We start from the raw sequence: 23,837 nt of genomic DNA, 5'->3' as shown, positions 1-23,837 counted from the left end.
TTAGGAAAAAAAGTAAATGAAAAAGCAAATTTTGGATGAAAAAATGTCATGCAGGTGCAAAGAGAAGGATCTGTCATAGAATTCCAGAAATAAATTAGAGAAAGTATGTGAAATGCTAATGAAAGGTCAGAATTTCCAAATAAGAAAAAGTAAAATAGAATACACATTTTAGCTCTGTTAAAAAGCTACTTTGCAAAGCTTTTACATCATCAAGTACAAGAAGGATCAGTTTGAGAAATATATGGGGAATTTTCTATTTAACATAAGTATACTGACAAAGATGAAACAGAACTTCGTGTGAAACGGTTCTCAGGTAGTTCTGCATTTCAAGAAAGCAATGTTTTATGCTCTTGGATTTTGGGTTGTAGGAACATACCTTTTGTTATCTCAGGTGCCTTTTTTATCTCATAGTCAGAAGGAACATACCTTTTGTTATCTCACACTTTCTTAAAACAACTGTAAACAAAACGCAATCAACTGGTTAGTGCTTTTATATATATTAATCAGTTTTAGGTGTTACTCTTGCTTCCTTCTGGTTGTAAACAAAAGTCATATAAGATGTTAAATCCTTCTTAATTTCTCTCTTTTTCTCATGTTTTATTCAGTTATTTCACTGAGGTCACTAAAAAGTTAGTGTCGCTGTAAAGTTAGTGTAAGAAAAGAGAAATTTCCTTTCTAAGAGTGGAGCTCAAAGACATTTATGGATGGTTTTGGAAAGAAGATTCAAAAGTCTTATTTTTCTGGGAAAAAAATCTAGTATTCCATTCCTTACATGCTGATTTTTGTGATTTACATATTATCGGTATTCCACATTGGGTTCATTCATTTGGGGATTTGAGTTGATTTGAATTTTTTCTTGTAATTCAAAGCCCAACATTTCTGAGCCTATACTCGTAAATTCGGAATAGAATCTTTCTTACGATCGGAACAGATTTCTCTTCCTGAGTTTAGATAAGTGCTAGATTGAATTGCCCATATTGGGTTGGGGATTTTTTTTTTCAATGCTATTCTTTAAGAATATGTTTCACAAATATCTGAGAAACAGAGATACAGGTCACCTGTCTTCAGTCATGGGTATGGGCTAGGTGACCTCTTAAGTTTGTTTCCAGCCTTATTTTCTGTAATTCTATGAATATTTTAATTTAGCCAGCATTTATATGATGAATAGCAAGTGGAATTGAAGACAATTCATTGATCCAGAATACTTCCCTGTGCTGCATAGAGGGTTAAAACACTTTCAGATGATTAAAGAAAGCAAACCAAGAGCCAGCATAAGACTCCTTCACCAGGTAGTTTTATCCTGAAGTGTTTAATTTAATGGGCATGTTTTCTTTCTGCCCATCTCGTTGGCAGGGCCAAATTTCAACTACAGTGATCAAAGCTCAGCTGAAACAACACATTTTGCATAGCTCTTTTTCAAACAAATGCTCTCTCAAGACCTTTTCAGGTGAAAAGATAAGAACTTTATTTACTTTCCATTTCCTCAACGGACAGTTGGCTGAATGTCACTGTCTAATCACTTTAAATTACATAATTATGTTCATTATCTGCAGTGCATGCAATAAATGGAAATAGTAATGACTGGGATGATTCAACTACAAGTCATTTTCTGGAGAATGAGAGAAGATTAAAAAGAAATGTTCCGGCTTTCCTGCTTCTAGAAGTAGAACCATCAAGTGCTAAAATAGTTTTGTCATTTTGTGTATTATTTCTAGTACTTGACCTCCTGCTGCACTGTAAGATGGGAGAATGGGTTCTGCACTCCTTTGACTTAGAGACAAATTGGAAATGTGTAGCCATGGTAATTTTAACTACTTGACACTCCTCCTTTAGAAAGGAGTTCTTTTTAGAAATTATTTTTCATTTCAACTTGAGTTTTAACCAACAGACTCTTTGGAAAGAATCAAAAGCTACTTGTTTTTACTAATGCTTTATTACTTAATATACCAGTTCATAAATTCTCTAAGTGTTAATTGTTTTCGGGGAGAGGATGGAGGGGGAAGCAACAAACAACTTTTCTTAATTTGTCTATTGCTGTGGATGTCATCTAATTCCAACTGGTTGGGCCAACAAAAGTTATTATAGGTTTGACTATAATTCCTCTGCAGTGGAATTTAATGCCAGCGTAGACAAAGGTAAATGAATGATATTCAGCCTGTGTGCATGTTGTTATTTTTCTTGTATTCTTTAGTCTTCCCTTTTATTCTTATTACTTCTCTGTTGACCTATGAATAGGAACTATGAGATGGATGAATTTCCTACCTTTCTTATCTATCAGTGCTGTAATCTTCACAGTCTTTCTACAAGAATACACCATGAAAAAGTAGGACAGCATGAAAAAAGCACAGGGAGCCCTTGAGAGGAAATAGAGGTTTAGAAGCATTATATAGCTTTCCCCAATACCAAATGAAAGATCAGTAGATTTGATTTTACTCATGCATGGTACTGAAATGTTGAACTTCTGCATATTAGAAACATATTGGTTGCCAAAATCATTCGAGTGAAAGGGAACATTAACTTTGAGATTGTTTGGAAAATTACTGTCATGAGATTAAGCTTGTTTTTAACTTCAAAATGTTGAAAAAGTGTATCTAATTTCAAAGAAATCAGCAAAGCATGTTAAAAGGAAATTAGGGTGTTCTCTGTTCTTTAATATTATTACAGCTTCAAAAAGTTTTATTACATTCTCGGTAGATGACTGGTATTTTAGCCTTTAAAAATCACCCCTTCTGCTCTTGTTGACATTTTAATGATAATGAGCATTTATCAAGATACATATGAATGTGTTATTCAAATAACTTTTTTACTCTGACAAATCTTTTAAAGTAGTGTTGATCTGATCCAGCAATATTTTAAGTTATAATAGAATACTTCCATCCATTCATAATCATAGATTCCTGCTCAAACTTTGATAGTACTTGGGTATACTGATTTATGTTTGTGTTTTGAGTATTGTTCCCAGAAACACTAAGAGATTTTTTGGTGGTGTCAAAGGTAAGTAGAAGATAAATAAAAAGGTAAGAAAGCCTTTTCAATAGGACAAATATATATTTTTAAGTTTTTATCAGTATTTTATTAAATTTTATAAACATTTTAATGCATTAATCCTTGATACTTTGTGTATTGGAGTATCTCCGTATAAAAAATCAAAGGTAAATTACGGTGCCTACATCTTTAATTGAGATTAAATTACAGTTGAGTAGTAAGGATGAGATTTTATTTGGTCAGTATGCTGGAGAAAACATTATCTTAAAATATCAGGTCATCAAAATGCCATACTTTAGTGGCATAGATGTGAAGTTCCAGAGTTTTAAATTTAGTCTATCAAGAATATGGTCCTAATTATGCTAGCATCTTATAATTTAATGTGACTCAGATGTATATACTACAATCACTGACTGCATCTTTAAAGACAGCCAACAGTTGTATCTAAGCAAATTTACTAAGCCAGATCTTTTTCAGAGGTAGCATCCAATAACTTTGTGTTTATTCGTGCTGTATTCCATATCAAGTTTAACATTCATTCTAGATTCTTTGTCATGTAATGAGATCAATGACTTAATCATGCCATTATACAATAAAGCATGTTGTTGCAAATTTACTGGACCAAACAACAACAGAAATAAACCCTTGCCCTCCCACAATCTCTCTGTCAGCCTAAGATTTTTTTATTTTTTTTTTTAAAGGAGTCCTCCCAAACTACAAGAGGGATAATTGCTTTAAAAGTTTGTGTTCTACCTCTAAGAAATTTGGCTCCTTGCCTATTACATTGAAGGTTTTCATGAGACCTGACACTTAAATTTATTTAATTCCAGGTTCAGTTCTTAGTCGTAGTAAGTTCCAAAGCAAGCTGCTCCTGTGGATTTCAATGAAGGTCATTAAGTAAAAGAAACATTTAGAAAAGTAACTAATTATTTAAGCACCTATTAGAGAGAACAGCTTTACTTGTGGTTATTGTGTAGTACACTGATCTTGATAACCATCCTCTGCTTCCTATTGTGTATTTAAATGTCTTGAAGGATTCCCCAGTACCTCTAATTTATTATCTCAGATGTTAGAACTCTGATTAAAGTTGTAGAAAGATTTTTATTTTTTTTACTGACTTACTCCGATGCCAGGCAGAGTAATTTATATTAGTTAAAATCCAGAAAGTACAAAGAGGTTTGATATAATTTTCTAATCCAATTTAGGGAGGGCAGAAGCTTGAACTGAAAACTTGGTAGAGTATAAGAGGTGGTGGTGGTGGTGTGATGGTTTGTGTATGTAACCCAAATCTCATAAATATTCCCACTGAAGTAAAATTAGTGCTCCATCTGCTTGCATGGCCATTTAGGTGTTATGCCTTTCTTTTACATTAAAATGGACTCCCAAGCTTGTTCATTAGTTATTGTATGTTTTCACTGGAAGTTTGCTCTAAGCAGTTTTGCGGGTATGCATCAGAAACACTCCATATTTTGAGGTTCTGAAAGAGTCAGAGAGCTTCAATCACAGTTTTTATGTGTTTGAAAGTTAAGTCCACAGCATGTTAAAATTTCAGAGTATTTGCATTCATTTCGTTTACCTGAGTCAGGTTGACAACCCAGGATTGGCGCAATAATAAAATTATGATCTTTGAAAAACTAGAACGTACTTCTTTCATCCCAGGTACTATCAAAAACTGAGACTTTGGAATTATGGCTAGGGAGATGTATGGACTCAGTGGTGCTTCACCTTTTAATTGTTGAAGTCACAAACACTGTCATGAAATCAGTTTTATTAAGATATATTTGTGTAAAGTCAAAAACAAAGTTGAAATATTTGTCTGTCTAAGCGATCAATGTGAGCAAGAAATATTACATATTTTTCTTAAGTAGTTTGTTGGAGAGAAGGGCTGTTTGTAAAATAAAAAACATAAAGTTGAGAAGATTTCAGTGATAAATATTTCTTAAAAATAAATTCACATTTGTAGTTGTTCTGGGTGATGATAATCACAAATAATTAAGGGCCTGAAGGCAGACCATATTTGACCTACATAACTCATCATTCTGTAAGAAAATAGTTTCCATCTTCCAGCTCAGCATAAGTCACCAAGTCACATAATGAATGCTGATGTTATTGTGCTGTCAACTTCTTCTGTATAACACTTTTTATTTTGCCTTTTTTACCTGGCCTTACCAGTAGAAAACTGTTCTGTGGGACTTGGCCTGTAAAAAAGCCATCTCTACAGTTGCATGTCACTATTCTAGTGCAGAAATGGCCAGCCTCCAGCCTGGTACAACATACACCCTCTTTTCCAGTGGACACCAGGACAGAGTCATACATGTTGGAGCATATGTAATGTGTGGAGAAGAAGAACTAGTAGCTATTAATCACATGATGAATTTATGCCAGGTTTTGTAATTGGCAAGGCATAGCAGTGTAAGGCTCATAAGTAGATTCATGGCCTATCAAAAAGGATTGACTACCCTGTATTACAAAATGAGATGAATATGGGTTTGATAAATAGTGAAAGAAATGAAACATGACTGTCTGGATATCCAGATCTTAAAGGCAAAATAAAAAGGAAAAGGCCCTATGAAAATTAATATTCTTTTTCTTTAGATTCAGTGTAGCCTTGTGTTCCTTGCAATGATACTATATATAAAAAATAACTAAATTCTATAGCTTTTAACTTGATAGGTTCTTCTTTATATATATATACATATATGTATATACGTATGTATGTGTGCTCAGGAAGAACTTGAACAAGTGCTCCATTTTGAATTGGGGTTGCTTGAAAATTTTTGTGAAGACACTTTTGATGGAACAAAGGTGTGTAGGCAGTACATTTCATCACTTCCTTTTGTCAAAAGAAATCATAATCAAATAACTGAGAAGTACCTATGCATAATACTGACCAGATGGATTTCTGGTCCTCAAGAAGGGGTCTTCTTATGAGGATTAGAGGCTTTTTTTCTTTTTTTTTTTTTTCTTTTAAATCTTATCCTTGTTTTGACATGAGTTCATATATGATTGTAAGTCATTTTAGTCCATCTGTCTATGCTTTCTCATATCCGTATGGAAACTATTTTGCAATTCCCACATACAAAATCTCTGATAAGTGCAGATAGCATAATTATCATACAAAAAAAAATATTTCTGACATAGAGTTATTAAAGTAATGGAAATACTGCTTAGAATGACAAAAATTCTATTCCTCTTTGAACTATTCAACAAGTATTTCTGTTCAAAGAAACATTAGTTCATTAGTTTTTTTCAGTGAGGAGTGCTTAACATTCTGCAGCATAATCAGATTCTGCCACAGGACCAGAGGGAAAAGCCAGATGTGTAGCCCTTAATAGCTGGAAAGGAATGAATTATAGATATATGCGTGTGAGAGTATCTTGTACCATAAAAATCCTGTTCTAGTGCTGTTAAGCTTTAGTATGGAGAGAGACATAAAGCATTTTAAAATTCAAATCCGTCAGTTTGTTAAAGACTAAATTAAGTCCTATACTTACCGTTCTGTGGGCTTGTGATTACCACCTCTGTAGGCATCTTGTATTTATTTGCCGTTTTCAGGTCATCTTCTATTCGTGTGCATCCTAGATTTTCTTCATTTATTTCTGTGAAAGCAGTGTGCATCTTACTATTTCCTAGCTTTATGAAAGATTATACAGGTTTCAGAGAAGCAGGAGAAAATTTTTGAAAGGAATTTCACTCACTTATAAATCCTATCAATCTGTCATAAGAACCTTATCTTTTCCTCATTTATAAGGAAATGGCCTGCAACTATTGATACCGTGTTTGATAGAAGCTCGTGGCCATTTTAATTTAGGCCTAACATGCCAAATCTCAAAAGTAGAAGAAATACATTTGCAACAATTTCTTATGTAAAATCATTCTCCTATCATACATTTCTGTATAATGGTAGTATCTAGTCAGATAGATCCTTCAGCTGTGGAAAGCTGAGGGGAAATGTGAAGTGCAAACTGTTGATATTTATGAACAAACTAGTTTGTCAAAACACTGCTCCTTGTGTTAAGCGGTACTACTTCCTCCGCTCCCTCCCTCCCTCCCTCCCTCCCTCCCTCCCTCTCGTATTTATTTTTTATCCAGTTTTCATCTGGTCTTGCATTTAGCTTTGAAGCGCTATGACGCAAAGACAGTCTTTGTGCAAGAAAGCTGCGTTCACAGAGCTAGAGAATGAACAACTGAGTAGTTGAAATGAAGCCTGGTTTCCCATGGTTTGAGTCCTATGGTTCTTTCCATGTTTCTGCAACAAAAACCGCAGCTTCCTCTTTGCATCCTTCCTATCTTCTCTGACCGATCTGTGGATTAAAATGTATTATAGCTGGTTTGTGTAATTAACGTAGGTGATTTAGAGATAGAGTGCAGGAGGTCAGGAGGATGACGGCAAAAAACACAGATTGTTGAGAGTATGCTTTGACCTTTTCCTCAATGGGAGCACTGATTTAGATCTCTTTCTTCTATGAGCCTTTGACATTTATGAAACTTAATGGATTACTCTTCCATTGATGAAATGGGTGAGTAGGATCAAAAGTTAATAGTATACAACTAACTAAGTTGGCTTCCTTGGGAGTCGATTCCAGTTACTGCTTATATTCACCTAGAGACCAAACCAACAACTAAACACCAAAAGGTAAAAGTAAACGGTACTGAAATATCATGTGTTGTGTTCTACAGACCAGTATCCTTTTAGGTATAGAGAAAGGACACTGAAGACCTATGATATGTGATAACAAGAAGAAATTAAGAATGACATTTCTCATGTACGTATGTGCACAAATTATTTGGAGTGTAAAGTGAAGTACTCTGAAGTAAGGAAATTCTAGCATTTCAGTTCTTCTTTTCCATGTAGATGCCAACCATATTATGTTTCAGCCTCTAATAATGTGTTTATGCGCTATTTTTACACACAGAGATTCGTTTCCTTCTTTGCATAGAGCTGAGACTATTCATTTAATAAGCAATTGTTGGATATTTTTTCCTCTTCATTGTCCATTGTGTAATAGTACTGTTATTTACTATGTACAGTTCAAATCTCACTCTCAAGGGAGTTACTAATTTCTTTCTAACCTTTCCTATGACTCCCATTACTTTTGAGTACTTCAGAAACAATATTAAGCTTGCATTTACATTATCCTTCTGAAATGCAGCTTTAATCTTCCCGTTTCACACATGGAGATGAGGCAGAGAAAGATGTTCACAGTGTCCACTAAAAGGTCAGTATAGTGAAGAAATGCAATGGGAGTCAGTTTAAAGTGCTTGGAACCAGATATTTACAAATTATTAAACATTTTGTAGCATGTGTTCAAGCATATTGCAGCAATGACTCTTCAGCATTTAAGAGAAATTAACTCCAAAGTATTAAGTCTTGAGGAAAAAAAATGAAATTATTGCTTATTTCCTCATAGTTAAATCCAGGGGAACTGATTTTTCTCCTCATTACCTACCTCTAGGAGTTATAAGGTAAAAACTGATAGAGCACACTGTGCAAAACCCGTGTAGAAGAAGATTGAGGTCCCATCGATTCACTGGAGGCTCTCAGCTGAGGTACAAATTGTTGGTATTTAAGCATGATAAGGTGCAAGTTCATGCTTATGCTCTTCAATCCTTTACAGATAGAAAAGTTGGTCGTCTAGTCAGACCACCCTCTGAAAGATAGAAATGCTCTCCTGAGGGTAGATATTCGTTACGGCCTGTAGACTGGATACTTACTGTTCTTTGATGTCTTAGACAGAGCGCCAAGGTGCTATCATGATTATCTAGCATAAAATACACAGCAAGCCAAGAAAGTTTTTTCTCATGTAATCTTCATTGTGGAGAATGGCTGATGAATCATTTGCAGAGACTTGGGATACAGAGATTGTGTTAGAGCAGTTAGGTTTGCCTAATCACAGTAACCAGTGTTTGATGTTTCCATGAGAGAGTCCTCCATTAACTGCAGCTGAACTTGGCTGAGTGGGAAATTAAAAAAGGAGACTCAGATTTCAAGACGCTCCCTCAGGTGCTCAGAAGTATGCTAACTGGCACTGTGGGAGACCTCCTAACACAACTAAGGATATTTAAAGGAAAGAGGCCATGACAATATGAAAAGCAAACCTTTGTATTGCCACTGAACCCACAAAGTTGGTCAGGATCGGTCATGCTTTATTAGCTGTTAGATGTCAGACTTGCATGAAATGCTCCTTTTCACAGAGGACTGATTCCAGCTGTGCTTGCTGTACATCTACAGTCTCAGCAACTGGAAGTATTTAATACTGGGTGGAAAAGTCCATGAAAATTAATGCAGGAGAATTTGTCAGGAGACATCTTAGGCTTCACAGAGATAAAAGGATTTAGAGGCTACGCTGGCTTCTGTTGACAGCTGGAATCTAAGACAGGAGTTGTAGAGACCCATATAGCTGACTTCAGTTACAGCTCTAGACACGTTTTAATCTTTGTTTCTCTACCTGTAAAATGAGGGAGGCAAATAGAACCCACAGCTACATCCTGGTATAGAATTTGAAACTCTGAAAACTAATATAATTCCTAAATATTATTATTGCTCATCTCCTACCATGTTTATTATCCATGAGGCTGGAGTGTAAGAAGGGATGTGTAAGAAGGATTGTCTTTTAATACAATGTAGAAGCCTCCTTGGAATGCTCTGTTTGTAATACTCGGTTCTACAGAAATAGGTAAAAACACCATAAATTCAGGATTCTGACATACTCCAGGATTAAGAGGAAGGCTTTAGTCAAGAACATGTACATATATCATTTTATTCTACTCTGTGCCATATGAAAGATCTTTTGTAAACTCTTCCTGATTTTGAGAGCATGTCCCTTGAGATATTTCTTGAATATTTATCACAGTGCTTTTTGCAAATAACAATGGTTAGAATGACTTTGAGTATTTTACGCTTTCTACTATTTAGGAGTATAGAATTCCTCTTAAAATTGGTGTTTTAATATATGATCATAGAGTTCACTTCCAAGTAAAAGCAGTATTACTCATTTCACTGCTGATATGTGAGTATCATTCAGCTATATTGGTTGTTGTGGCATTAATATATATTTTCAGATCCAGCTGTTCATTTTACTAGGATATTCTTTCTGATGGAAACCTTTTGTTTCTTTGCCTGTAGCTATTGATGATCTCCATATAATTGTCATTGCTATTTCAAGGCTTAAAAGGAAAGCAAAAAGGTGATGGTCTCTAAAGGCTTATGGTATAAGAAGTATATCATACTTCATTTAATAATCTAATTTGTAGTGGAATCTATATATAACATTCACATACTGCTAATTTGTTGTCATTCTGTTGTCATCAAACAAAATATACCAACAAAATTGTTGCATTGTAGACATAACCTTAAAATATTAAAATATATGTATATTTATATCTGTATGATCCTTTAAAGAACAGCATGCACTAAGACAGGCCATGGTATGCTCACTGACTTTGGAAAAATGGTATCCACTGTTATTACAAGTAAATGTATATTCTGTAATTCACTGTAATATATTTTCAAAGCCACGAATCCTTTGCTGGTGATCTCTAGAAAGCAGATTTGTCTGTTAGCCAACTAATTATCAGATAAGTGCCCAGAGCAAGCACCTGCCATCTCCTTTATAAAACTGTGCTATGCACAGGGAAATAAATAGTGACAGATCCCCTTCCTGAATTTGTCCACATTGTGCTCCTAGATTCATTCTTCATTTCATTACTTAGATGACTGTGATTTTTGAATCACAAAAGTCTTCCGCTTAGAAGCTCCCTCAGTTCTCTTGTGGTTGCAAATCCTAACTGGAATGCCAGCTTGCATGTCACTTTTTTCCTGTGATGTGAGGTCCTTGGTGTAGTGATTGACACCCCACACACCTTGTTAAGAAAAAAGCTCAGAATCCAGACGTCACACTGACTATTCTTCAAAATGTTGCTTCTGATTGTGAATGACAGGTTATTTTGAAAATGCATGTTTTGTATAGCAGGAGGATACTGTGTCACTAAGTTTAATAGTAGCACAAAATATTAATATGTAAAAAAGAGTCAACTCCTGGCTGGAAGGATTTATAGATACCTATAAAGAAACAAGCTAAAACAAGTGAGTATAATGCAAAGCAGCACAAGATTATGTTTTAAATGTTTTGGAGGTGTTTTTGGCTTGTCTCTCTTTAGTTGTTTGTTATTACTCTTTTTGTTTCTTTTGTTAGTTGATCTTTTTAGTTGTTTCCTTCTTCCTCAAAGTGTACATCACAAAGAAAATCATTTAATAAACCCCAGCTACATAGCCTTCTCTCTAGCTTTTAACTACATTTTGAGTTTTGAGGGTTCATTGAGGGACTACTAATCCTTAAAGACTGTTGATGAAAAAGAAGTAGGAGTTGGACTCAGTGATCCTTGTGGGTCCCTTCCCACTCAGGATATTTTATGATTCTGTGATTCTAAGGGTAAGAACCTCAGAACCTTACCCTTAGGTAAGAACACAGAAGAGAGCAAAGAGATGTCTGCCAAGGGAAAGTACCAGCGCAGCCTTACAGTAATGGTGAGTTCAAGTGCAGTAACTTATAAAGGAAGAGTTGATTTCTGTTAGACTCTTACATGGGAATGTGGGAATGTTAAAGTTTGAATTAATTGTTAATGTAGGAGGAGGATGTTCTAGAGGTGTGTCTGTGTGACATGGACAGAAAATCATTATACAGGATATCATTCCAAATTTCTATTCCTATTGACGTTTCTGTTTATTTATTTATTTATTTTTATTAGGAGGGCCTATATGGTCAGATAATGCAGGAGGGAAGTGGGGAGAAGTAGAAAGAAAACAGGGCAGATAGGAGATAGTAGTGTTGATCAAGTTGAGAAATGGGAAAGGTATTTCTACTGTGCTGACCAAAGGAGCCAGACAGATCATGGAAGTATTACTGGGTAAGAAACAAGATTTTGCTGACTTGCTATGCAGGCCAGGGAAGGGCCATAGTTAAAGTTGATCACCGTAGGGAATGACAAACCTGGAACAAACTGTCAGATGTAACGAAGATGAGCTTCAAGTCAGTCTCTGCATATCCTCCCATTATTAAATGTATTACACAGAATGACAGAATGTTAGGGGTTGGAAGGGACCTTGGAATATCATCTAGTCCAATCCCCCTGCTGGAGCAGGAATACGTACATCAGGTCACACAGGAACGCATCCAGGCAGGTATTTTAAGCTTGTATTTGACCATGGTTCAGCGGCTAAGGAGTTTTGTTGACCTGATTCAATAGGGCCATCTTGATGTAAATATTGGATTGATAACTGAAATGAGTTCAGTGTGAGGTTGTCAGGATGGTCAGGGGCTAGAGTGCTTGGCTTGTGAGGAGAGGCTGATGGACAAGACTTGTTCAAGACTGGAGAAGGGGTGTCTTCAGGAGAACTTGGCAGAAGTCTCCCAGTGCCTGTGGGAAGATTACTGAGAGGACAGAAACACATGCTTCACAGTGGTGACGGGCATAAGATGAAATAAGAGGTTCAAACTGGATATAATGAGAAATGTTCAACTGCTAGACTGTCTTCATGGGAAAAACAACAGCCCAGAGATGTAATTTAGTCTCTGTCCTTGAAGGATTTCAAGGCCCAACTGGTTAAAGCCCTGAGCTGACTGGGCCATACCTGACCCTTCTTTGAGCAGGAAGATGGACTAGATGCAGTCAGAATTATTCTGGCATCCTATGGCAGACTGTAAAACAGTTTTAGTGACTAGTGACAGCTATTTAATGCTGTGATCAATTTATTATCCTGCTATAACTTCAGAGATAATGATTTGGGGATATCAGATGAAGAATCCTAATTATCACTAAAACCCCAAATATTTACTGAGAAATTAATATTAAATCTGTATTTATCCTTTAGTTCAGTTCTATTCTCTCCATAATATATTAAAGCACATGATCATTTGCCATGTTTGCACTCACACACACATATATATGCACACAAAAATAAGAAACAATATGAAGTTACATTTGCAAAAGTGACTGGTTTCTTTAATTATTTTGTCAAGGTTTCCTATTTCTTAAAATTAACATGTAAATTCCACGTGTATTTTGGAATCAGTGAGCTCCTAGGAATGTTATATCAGATGATAACATCAGATGCAAGCGTGCTTGTAGATGGCATTTTCTCTAACAACATAGTGCTGTGCATTTATTGGGATACATGGTGGCAGGGATGTTTCTTATCAGAATTATCATGTAATTCCATTAGAAAAAAAATATGCTGTCTGCCATTTATTTTCTGCTTTGAGATCAATGCTCCACAGTTGCAGAAAGAGGCTTCTAGAATTTAGTAAGTAATAAATCAAAGGAACTCTCTTAATACCTACAGAACTAACCATGTCTTCCGGACCTATTCAATAAAATTCAACTTACATATTTTTCCAGTGTGTAATCTGTGTGACCTGCAGTATCTGTTTGTTTTTTAAATCTGAAAAATGCCTCCAAAGTGTAATAGCCCAGAGTTTCAACTGGCACAGTAGGATATGTAATGCATATTTTAACATGTTTTCTTCTAATTTGTCGCACACACTTGTTATGCATGATTATATACAAGTCCATGTTTTTAAACCCAGTGGTGTAAGTGTGTAAGATGTATTTGGTTGGGCTAAAAGATTCAGAAGTCTAATTTATCTTGAGATATGCTTAGTCAAGTAGTTTTTCACAGCAGTTAGCTAACACTTCAAGCTCTAACAGTGCCCCTGAGCCATAAAACAAATTTGCATGTAAGAAATATTTTGAATCTATTAAAACAGCTCAGAGCTAAAGAGTTGCTATCATGTCTTTGTTGACTAACATAAAGTGAGATCCTACAAAAAGCTAGGCTGTGATCGACAGATGCCAAATCTTAGGTTTTGACGTGATTATATATTTCTTTCAAGCACAGCAGTTTAAGTCTGGGACTGGAGCTTCAGAAAGACACCAATCAATGGGTCTGTGCAAGACTACACAAAATATATAACTCCTGGCAGTTGTCAAGGCAGAATTATTCAAAAAATAATCTGAAATGCATTTGATCATGCACTACATGGTTTAATAATTTATATTATACTTTATTAGCAAAGTCTTGTGTTTACTTAGTGGCTGCCAAAACAAGATGAAAGGCTCCCTCCATGAAAATACAAGATGCTTAGCTCAAAGTGTCATCTTTGCATTTCAGTTTGATAATTACTTCTCTTCCCCCCATTTTGATTAACAGTATGGAGGTTTAAATCTTAGAGTACCTTCTCCTTCATTGTGGTCCTTTCTAGTGAGAGAAGTGTTATTTATTAAGAACAAGTCTACCCAAGAGTTTATGGCTGAGCAAGGATTAAATTAGTATGAATAAATATTTCTGGAAGCTTCTTTAATATTTTCTCCAAGTATTTTTCAGATAAAAAAGAGTCTTTGGATTTAGTTCTAAATTCCACTGCACTGAATCATTATGCTAATCTTCCCAAGTCTTGCAGCTACAGAAGTGTTTGTGAGCTCAGGTAAAGAAATTGTTGCTCTTACTACTGATTCTGTGTGATAAATATTAGCAGCATTATCAGTTCAGAATAATGCAGAAATACCTTGAGGAGTCTTTGAAAAGCAAATACAATACAAACATTTCACCTAGAGATACAAATAAGGGCCTTACAGAATTAATGCTTTGATAAAGTCAGAGCGCAGAGGGAGTGAACCAGAGTAACTGCCAGTTCAACAAATGAGATCTGTGCCTCCACCCAAGCTTTTTTACATCAGTGATGCGTAACAGAGCTCTCATGAAGTTGTTTTTATGAAAGATGTTCTGCAGGTGTCTTGAGTAATTCTTCAAGGCACAGTAGATGGAGAGTTTTAGCGAAAAAAAAAAAAAAAAAAAAAAAAAAAAAAAAAAAAAAAAACAATTATGGGACAATCTAGTGCTTCAGTACTGCAAACACTGAAGGTGATATAACAGTCCAGAGAAGCTACTGTAATTTGTCTCGTCTATCCTAGAATACAGGGTTTTAGTTTTGGTTTACATAACACCATACTCTCACTTCCTTTTCTATGCATGCAACATATACTACAGCATGTACTGTATGCTTTACCTGAAAACCACTTCCTCAAATGGAGCCTACAAAAGGGCTTTTTGCCCAAACAAAAATGTATATGCAGTGTTTTCCACTAGCACACCTGGTAACGTGATAGTTGTATGCTAGTAAGAACAGATTATAGTCTAGACAGGCAGTTCAGTGTTTTGCAGACTGCAGTCTGTAAGGGCCACTCCAGCCCTTCGCTCAGGCTTGAGAGAGTACAAGAATTGCACTCTCAGTTCAGTTTAGCCCAGGTCTTTTTCTTTCCATTGAGAGTTCTGTGCTGTGTCATACAGAGCTGCAGAACAGACTCTTGGGAAAAGGCATCTACCTGCAGGCGTCTCTGAGAGATTATCATGGTTTTAAAAGCTGTTGTACAAATTGCAGGGTGGACAAAAGACTGACATTTTCTAAAGGAGCCTTTCAGCTATAGGGAACCAGATGTAACCTTTTCACAGCGCATCTTCTGCAATGATGAGGACAGAAATTTTCAAGAAAGGGAGTGGTATTTTCAGTTTTGCAAGACAGAGTATTGGGGCAAACTAGAAATTAGTTCTTGGGACATAAGGATTAGACAAAAATATTTGTTACTTCCACTGAAAAAAAAAACACAAACATTTTTGATAGGATCGTCTGATGAGATGCACAATATCAAATAGAAATGCAGTAGTGTTTTAAGTGATAAACTGTGAAGTACATCTTAAAGAAAAGGGTCACTTCAGTTTGCAAACTGCGATATTTTTGTCCATGTAAAATATCTTAATCCATTATAGAATTAGTAAAGAATTCAGGTTAGCAATGTAATAGGAGTAACATTTCATGTAAAAACCGTAATATGCATCTATTGAAATAAAAACTTCTGGTTTAAACTGTGTGACAGTCTCTTACAGGATCCGAGACACTGTGCAAATCCAAGAATTTTGTGCAAACATTTTAGAAAATGTGACTGCCAGTAGAAATAAATGCATCAGAGTTCAAAATGCAAGGTAGAAGGAAGGAAAACAAAGGCATAGTAAAACTGTGAGAACCGTACCTCCTGCCCAGTTAAGTTTCAATATAGGTAAAATACTGTTAGAGACACTCTCGTATACAGAAAGAAAGCTTTTTTAAAAAAGATATAGGTTTAGTGTGCCAGTATGATCATCCAATTTACAACAAATATGGTAAAGTAAGGAAGAAAACAGTGCTCACAACTTTATACACTGCGTTACTCTCATGAAGTAGCACTGGGGACAATGGGCAGTGAGGATAGTAGGGTCCGCCACCACAGGAACTTCGTAAACCTTGCTAAAATCTCTTTCATCATTCTGTCCTAGTAGCACAACGCAGTACTGTGTAATATATGTACATTGCCTAATGCGATAGAGGTTTATAAGAGCAATATAACAGAAAACAAGAGCAGTGTAAGCTATTCCTCATCAAAATAATTCTAACAAGATGAAACTATTTGGTTTTACATTGGAAATCAGAAAAACTGCAAAACAAAAATGAAGTGCCCATGCAATCAATACTGCATAAGCACATGAACATATACATGAAACACAAATATTTTTAACTGTTGGTAAAACAAATAAATATAAGAGGAAAAGTCAAGTCCTTCAAAACTTGTTACAAGTTGTAGCTTGTGTTTGGGATGTTCTCCTGCCTATCCCTGGTCTTACAGAGATGGGTATGCAGGAAATCAGGCTGAGCATGAAGAGGAGCATGGAGGAGGAAGTTACAGAGTATCGAGATATTGGTGATTTTATCTGTTTTGTGGCAGACAGTATCTAGTTTTGTACAAATAAATGTTCAAGACATTACTGATTATCAAACTGTTTAGAAATATTCAATCAGGAGTTTGGAGTCTGGCTGTAATTAGCCAAATTGACTCAAGCCCCAGAAGGCAGGGACTGGGAGAATGAAGAACCACCCACTGTAGGAGAAGATCAGGTTCAAGACCATCTGAGGAACCCGAAGGTGAACAAGTCCATGGGACCTGGTGAAATGCATCTGTGGGTCCTGAGGGAATTTGAGTATGTAATTGCTAAGCCATTATTCATCATATTTGATAATCTTCTGGGTGCAGTACATATAAGAAGCCACACTCCTTCTATAGGTCATCTATTCAGGAACCTTCCATCTGTGTGAGTTGTGACCTAAATCAGAAGTACCTCAGATGTTAGAACAGCACTTACATCAGCCTGTCACTTGCCCCTTTGATGCTTGCTTACCTAACCAATAGTAATCATTAGTATTTTTCTACAATTACTATAATAATTCCTGAAATGGAGAACGGGACACAGTTGCATACAGTTTGAATTCTGCTCTCCCACTTCCATGGGCAGGCATATGTCTTGGAGCTTTGATATTTCTTTGAGTTTGTCCAGAAATATGTTCAGTCAAAAAGGGAGTCAAGCATCTGGTCTGGGCTTTCACGTGACTCTTTTTCAGCTGCTTGGAAATACAACATTATCCAGATAGGTACTTTTTGGGTGCCTTGCTTATTTTCTACCAAATATGAAGGAAAAATAAATGGATTCATCAAAATCCTTTTGTACCTGGAAAAAAATCAAGGCAATTAAAAAGCAGGCTGAGTTCAGTTGAATTCCTATGAGATTATTGAAATAGAGGGAGGAAGAACGAAATGTTGCAAGATCATCCCACCTTTCTTTAATTACACCTTTTACTTTCTTTTCTACATACGCTTCTTGCAAATGTCATCAGATTACATTTTTAAGAAACGCTTTCATTTTTGAGTATCTACATGGCTAGTGTGCTGAACTGAACAAGGTTGCAAGAGAGAAGAGTTTATTCTTTCCACTTGGATTTTAAACTGAAATAGTGGCTCTAACTTGTGCTGCAGTTAAAAGTCCTCACGTTCTGGAGGATCTAAGTACTTGCAGTCAGGTTGAGAATGGTAATGGCAGGCACAGCAGGGAACTCGGATGCAATACGCTGAATGAGAAGGTGAGTGTTTTAGCACAGCTGCCTCCTGAGGGTCAGGGGAAAGGAAAAGCCCTGTGGGAGGATTTTCAAGCACCACTGAGCTGGCACACCAGGAGATGATGATTGACTTCTGAAGAGCCCTGCTGTGCAAAGGATTGTTGTGTTGTGGTCCCCTTTATCACTAGTTAGAAATTTCTTTTGAAGAGACCAAACGTGGGAGAGTAGTGAGTTAGCAGCAAAACAAACAAAAAATAATCCTTGAACAGCTCTCTTTGATGACATTGAGTACTGGAGATTTGTTTCTGTTGGTAATGGCTTCATTGATTTGGCAGTTAATTTTGTTAGAAAGATTGACTTTGTATGGCATTGGTAAGAATTCTGTATAAAAACAGACGACCTAATGCTCATGCAGTGCAAGTTGAATTGTTTGCCTTGAAAGGGGATGGCATTTTGAACCTCAATGCAAAGGGGAGATTTTATCTGTATTTGACATATACAATCAGAAATACGTAGCATGGTTTCATCTTAATACATGCATTTCTTCACAGGAGTTCAGGCACGCACCACAGAATGGCACAAACTGGAAAGGACATCCTTCTGCTGAGATCCCAGTGAAAACGTCCTTCAGCCCCTGGATGCCTTTGCAGCTCCCATGGCAACAAGAAGGAAGTGGACTGAAGATACTGTCTGTCAGCCTGGCTTTACTGGCAGTTCTTGTCATGCTTTACTATGGAGGGATGAAAACAGAACTGTGAACTGAATGAGGCTTTTAGGAAAACATAAAATTGCTGTTTAAAATCTTCAAAAGAAACACTTTTACCAACACATGTCTCTCTCTTTAAAAAAAAAAAAAGATATAAATTGGGCAATAATTTGTACTCGTGCTATTTGGACTCATGCCTTTCCTGTTATTCATAGGAGAGAATACTAATAAGCTCTACGGAGATGTACCTGCCAAAGTTTGAGAACTTGGTGTGGCAGAACAGTTTGTTGCATCTTTCCTCCTCTTCTATTTTTTCTAAAACAATGCAATGTTTGCATTGCTTACTCTATTTATTACTGCTCTGGCAGGTTTATTACTGCTCTGGCAGGTAAAATTTTATACAGGAAACTCCTGAAGCTTATAAGAAATCTTTTCATTGAGTATTGTTGGTAATCTTTTATGGGTAGAACATTTATAACTTTCTTAAAGATTTTGCTTAATGCAGTGTGATGGTTTGATGTGTGCCTTTTTACATTAGAATCAAACACTGCTGGGCCATTAAAGTTTGTCATTTGTTGCTATTGATTTTGCTGTCATGTCTGAAAGAATTTTTGGCCTGCCATCTTACCTCTGTCAACTTCAGAGTGAGTTACTAAGCTTTGTTAATACAACAAGAATTATTTTTTTACATACAAATAGTTTTAAAGTTATTTTTATTATTGAATGGGAAGATGGGATTCTAGCGGTAGAGTTCTAAAGGATGGATTTAATACAGTCTCCATAGACTTAGTATAATGCTCAGATTCACCAAATGTGAATCTCATATTAGCTGTATATTGGATCATACTGTAAGACAATACAGCTCTGATGGTGGGGAGGCTACGCTTTGCACACTCCAAATTTCTAATTAGTGACATTAATACATGTCATCATTTATTTGTTCTTGTCTTGTCACCTTTGTGGATCTTCCTCCAAACTTCCACTTGCAAAGTCTGTTTTAAATCCTAAAAAACAGGAGCTGTCTTTTTTTAGTATGTTTATGTAGTATCTAGCACAGACTGAGCTGGGCTCCAAACATGGCTCTACAGTGCAGATGAATAATCCGCTAGGAAGAATGCTTTGTACTTTTTACGTTGAGGATTTATCACAGTTACAGGCAAATTAATCAAGAAGTTCCACCATGATGCTCCCAGTACAGTCTGTAAATTATATCAACAAATAAGATCATCCTCAGGAAATTAGGTGTGCATTGACTTGAATATTATATTTCTTATTGCAACCACTGAAGGTCATGAGCCAAAACTCAAAAATTTTGAGATTTAAGAAAAAGCAAACAACAGCAATAACAAAAACTGTGCTCTTGTTTTGCTTCTGTCTCTCCAGATTTTTCCCTACAACCAGGAATATGTAACGATCAATAATTTACATTTTTAACAAATCTGAAATTCTATTAAAAAAAACCACTTGACTCCAGGTGCTGAAATTTGCAGGAAAGTGCCATGTATCACAAGATTCTCAGGAAAATAATGAGTTGACAAAATCATTATAACTGAGCCAATTTTTTGCATTTGATGGGAATAAAGTATGCAGATATGTGCTATGCCTTTAGCACTCTTGCTGTCAGCCACTCTAGCTTATCTAATTGTAGCAATTACAGATTCATTGCATCAGCTGTTACAGAGATTTACAAAGCTTGTGATTTAGATTCTGTGTGTAACTGGCTTTAATGGAACTGGTGTATTTTCTTAGAAACAATGCAATGAATAGGAGAGGGTGAAGAAGACTTTGTCTGTAAATGACATTGTCCACAGATGCAATATATTTTTAAACTGAGCTTTCCTCTGATAAGTAGGAAGTACTGTTTATCAAGTGTTTTATTACCTTCCTTTTAATTTTGAGAGGGCTTGTTGACACTTTGTATTGTAGAGCAGTAGAGTGTTTTTCATTTCTTTGTATATGTTTACACCTGAAATGTTCAAAGCCACTGAGCTGAACAAGTTGGTTCTGATCAGACAGCTCATCTGAACCTTCAGGCAAAACCCAAACTGTGCTGTGGTTGAAGTTACCATTGAAGCCCACCGGGAAACCTTAGGGAGTGTAAAACAAAGTGGCTGTATCTCCTTTATGGAACATGTTGACCTGGACCCATTTGATCTATGATTTTTGCTCCCATTTGGCTCCCTGAATGCTTCTAAGTGCCATGCCAGGTGGCGTTTTTAATTTTTACATCAGTGTTATGTTTGAGCCCTACTTCTACCCTGTATTCTCTCCTTACAAGCCATAAGGGTGGGTGAGAAATCTACTACACTCCAAATTAGTGACTATATTGCAGGAGAGTTTTCTCAACAGTCAATTGATCTTGCTCTACCAGATACGTAAACATATTTGTCACTAGAGAGAGTGTCTGGCTAATAAGCAATCTACATTCAACGCCCTTTTTTGTTGCCATTTGTTCTGTTTTTTAGCAGAGTAGATTTCCTTTTGGTACTAAGGAAGCCTCGACTATTATTTCTCTTTCTGTCTCATAGCACTGAGTTCCCTTTGGCTGTTTTCAGTGAGGACTCTTGCAAACCACAAGACTTGGACAGCAAAGACATCTTTAGCAAAAACATTAAGTGCATTAAGATTTGTCATTTAAACTTTGCATTGTAGTTTTCAGTTAATAGTATACTTGCTTAGTACAGGAGCGTGAAATAAAATGTGTTTTACATAAAGCTTGTTCTATAAAGCAAGAAAGAGGAAGGAGAAGGTACCTTTTGAGGAGAGTTCATCCACCCCTGTCACATCACTGCCTGCACATCTCTGAACATCTGACAGCTTCTGTTAATTTAGTTTCGCTCCCCAGTTCAACTTCCCATATGGAAAGCTGGAATGATTTTTGAATAACAGCAAGTAATATTTGAGGTGGCAGCAACTGGCAACTCTGACATGGAGCTTGGCTGCGGCCATTACCCAGAATCCGTCCGCTCTTCTTGAGAAGCAATTACAATTTCACAGGTTGGAATTAAAACTCCCTGCGGTATGCAAGAGAGTAACTGAAACTGTCAAAGTGATTTCAAGCTGCTAATCTCTTGCTGCTCAAAGAGTGAAAATAGAGCCCCTCATACCCAGGCACAGATCTGACAACTCAAAAACTCCAGCCTTCCTCTACATTTAAATACATATGGAGAGTGGCTTGATCTGCTCACAGAGGATATCTGTAAAGATGTTATGTCTATGAACATTTGTGTGTTAATAACAAGTCTATCTTCTTTAACTGCAAGATGCAAGTAACTTCAGGGACTAAGACAAATATAAAAGAAGAACTCTGAAAATCTGAAGGAGCAAATAGGCGTGTGCCTGTCTGTGTGAGGTTTATTAAATTCTGTATTTATATATTCTTGAACATGCAGTACTTTTGCTGGAAAAATGGCTTGCAACATTTCTGAGTTTTATTTTCACATATTACTTATATCCCACGTTTTATTTTGAATGTACTTTGTTTTATTGTATAGATAGAAACAAAGAGCATTTAGAAATCAAAAACGGAGGGGAAAAAATGGGAAGCTGTAAAGCCTTTGTAAAGCTAGGGTGCAAATGAAAAATATTAGTGTGAAAGCTGCAAAGCAGGTTTGAACCAGGAGACAGCCCACAGAGTTGAGGACTGGCTGCAAAACACCATTTGACTTGTTCAGAGGCAGAGTTCATCCACTAGATAATAACTAGATAATTAATGTTAAAATAATTGCTTGAAAGCTTTTGTGCAAGTATCATTAAATGTCTTTTAGTTGCATATTTCATTCATGCAGGCTTATACTTAATATTAAAGTGAATCTTTTTGTTTGTTTGTTTAAAATAAATAAAGATGCTTCAGTAGCTATTGGAAGGAGAAGAATTATGAATAGTCCTATTTAAAGAAGAATAGTACCAGAAAAAAAAAAGTCATAACAAATAATCATGTCCCTGCACCTGCTGGTATACTGTCTGTTAACTCCCACTTAGGAAGCTGTTTTGGGTTTGGATCATTTATGTTGTAGGTCTATTTCATTGTGCTGTGTTGTGACAAGTCGGGTGTTTGAAAAGTCATGAAAGTGCCTGTGCTCCAGTCAAAAAGCTAATCAAGCTGATGGCAGAAAAGATCCTCAGATCTCTTTGTTCCTCTGTTCCACACCCTCTTGTAGGTCTTTTCACCATCTGTGCACAGACTTCTCTCCGCTCCCTTAAACACTCTGCTCATTCAAATTTCCTTTATCAATGTCAGATGCTAAAAGAACATTTAGATAATGTGCTTAACTTTCCATGTGGTCCTGTTAGGAAATTTAGGTAAGAAATAGGAAGGTGAGGATACGTGTTCCAGTGGTGGAGGTGTTGTGATGATCAAAGAGCATGAGGTATTCTTGTGTAACAGTGTGGGAGCTACATCATCACCTAAAACAGATCGTAGCATCTGTCTTATGCATCCTTCTCTTTCTGTACCTGTAATGATTAGTTGATCTCTCTTGCATTACCTCAGAGTAAACTGCATTTTGTATGTAACACTAGAAAAATCCAGAGTGACTAAAATACATGATTGAGGGCAGAATGAAGTACAACAGTAATGTAGACAGAGATGTGCAGGTTCGTGCAGTCCCCAAAAACAAGGAGCCAGTGCATCATCATGCACCTCTTTATATGGCTTTGTCTTGTATTTGCAGATGAACTTTTTCATGCAGTCTTCATTATTAAAATGCTAATTAAGGGTATCAGAATCCCCCTGTGTGCAAAGAGCTAACGTTGAATAGGAAAGGAGAGAAGAGGGCAAGGAAGATGGGGGGGGGAGGGAGGGGCAAAATTAAATATTAAAAAAAAAAAAAAAAGGCTCTGGACGTGCTATGTTTAAGATCAAGAGGGTACTATTTAGTAGTAGCATCACCAAAGAAATGCATTAGCAGTACAGAATGGAACTAAATATTGCATACAGTCATGCTAGTGCTCTTTTTTGCACCCTTTTCTTCTGTTTTCTGAATACTTACTCTCCATTCCAAGGTTCTGAGATGAAGATTCCTCTGGCAAGACCTAACCAGATCAAGAGGAAAAATCTGCTTTCTGTTGGTTGTGATTTAGCATTTATTTCACTGAGCAGGGAGAGGCGGGGGATGTGAATTAGTTCCCACAAATTGAGAAAGGCTAATATTTTAGCATCTTCTTGGCAA

General features: G+C 36.3%; 1 protein-coding gene across 2 annotated transcripts in view; it reads left to right on the top strand.

Moving 5' to 3' along the window:
* The window catches only part of CDKAL1 (CDK5 regulatory subunit associated protein 1 like 1), a 428,476-nt gene extending 405,038 nt beyond the window's left edge, over positions 1-23,438 (top strand). For both annotated transcript variants that reach the window (XM_032181446.1, XM_032181447.1), the window contains one exon: positions 18,512-23,438. In XM_032181446.1, the coding sequence (XP_032037337.1) occupies positions 18,512-18,718 (207 nt within the window). In that variant the 3' untranslated portion in view covers positions 18,719-23,438. The remainder of the gene's footprint in view (positions 1-18,511) is intronic.
* Positions 23,439-23,837: the final 399 nt, after the last annotated feature.

Source organism: Aythya fuligula, chromosome 2 (genome assembly GCF_009819795.1).
Source record: "Aythya fuligula isolate bAytFul2 chromosome 2, bAytFul2.pri, whole genome shotgun sequence".
Lineage (NCBI taxonomy): Eukaryota > Metazoa > Chordata > Aves > Anseriformes > Anatidae > Aythya > Aythya fuligula.
The sequence above is the reverse complement of the archived record's forward strand: the minus strand, read 5'-3'. Positions and strand labels throughout refer to the sequence as shown.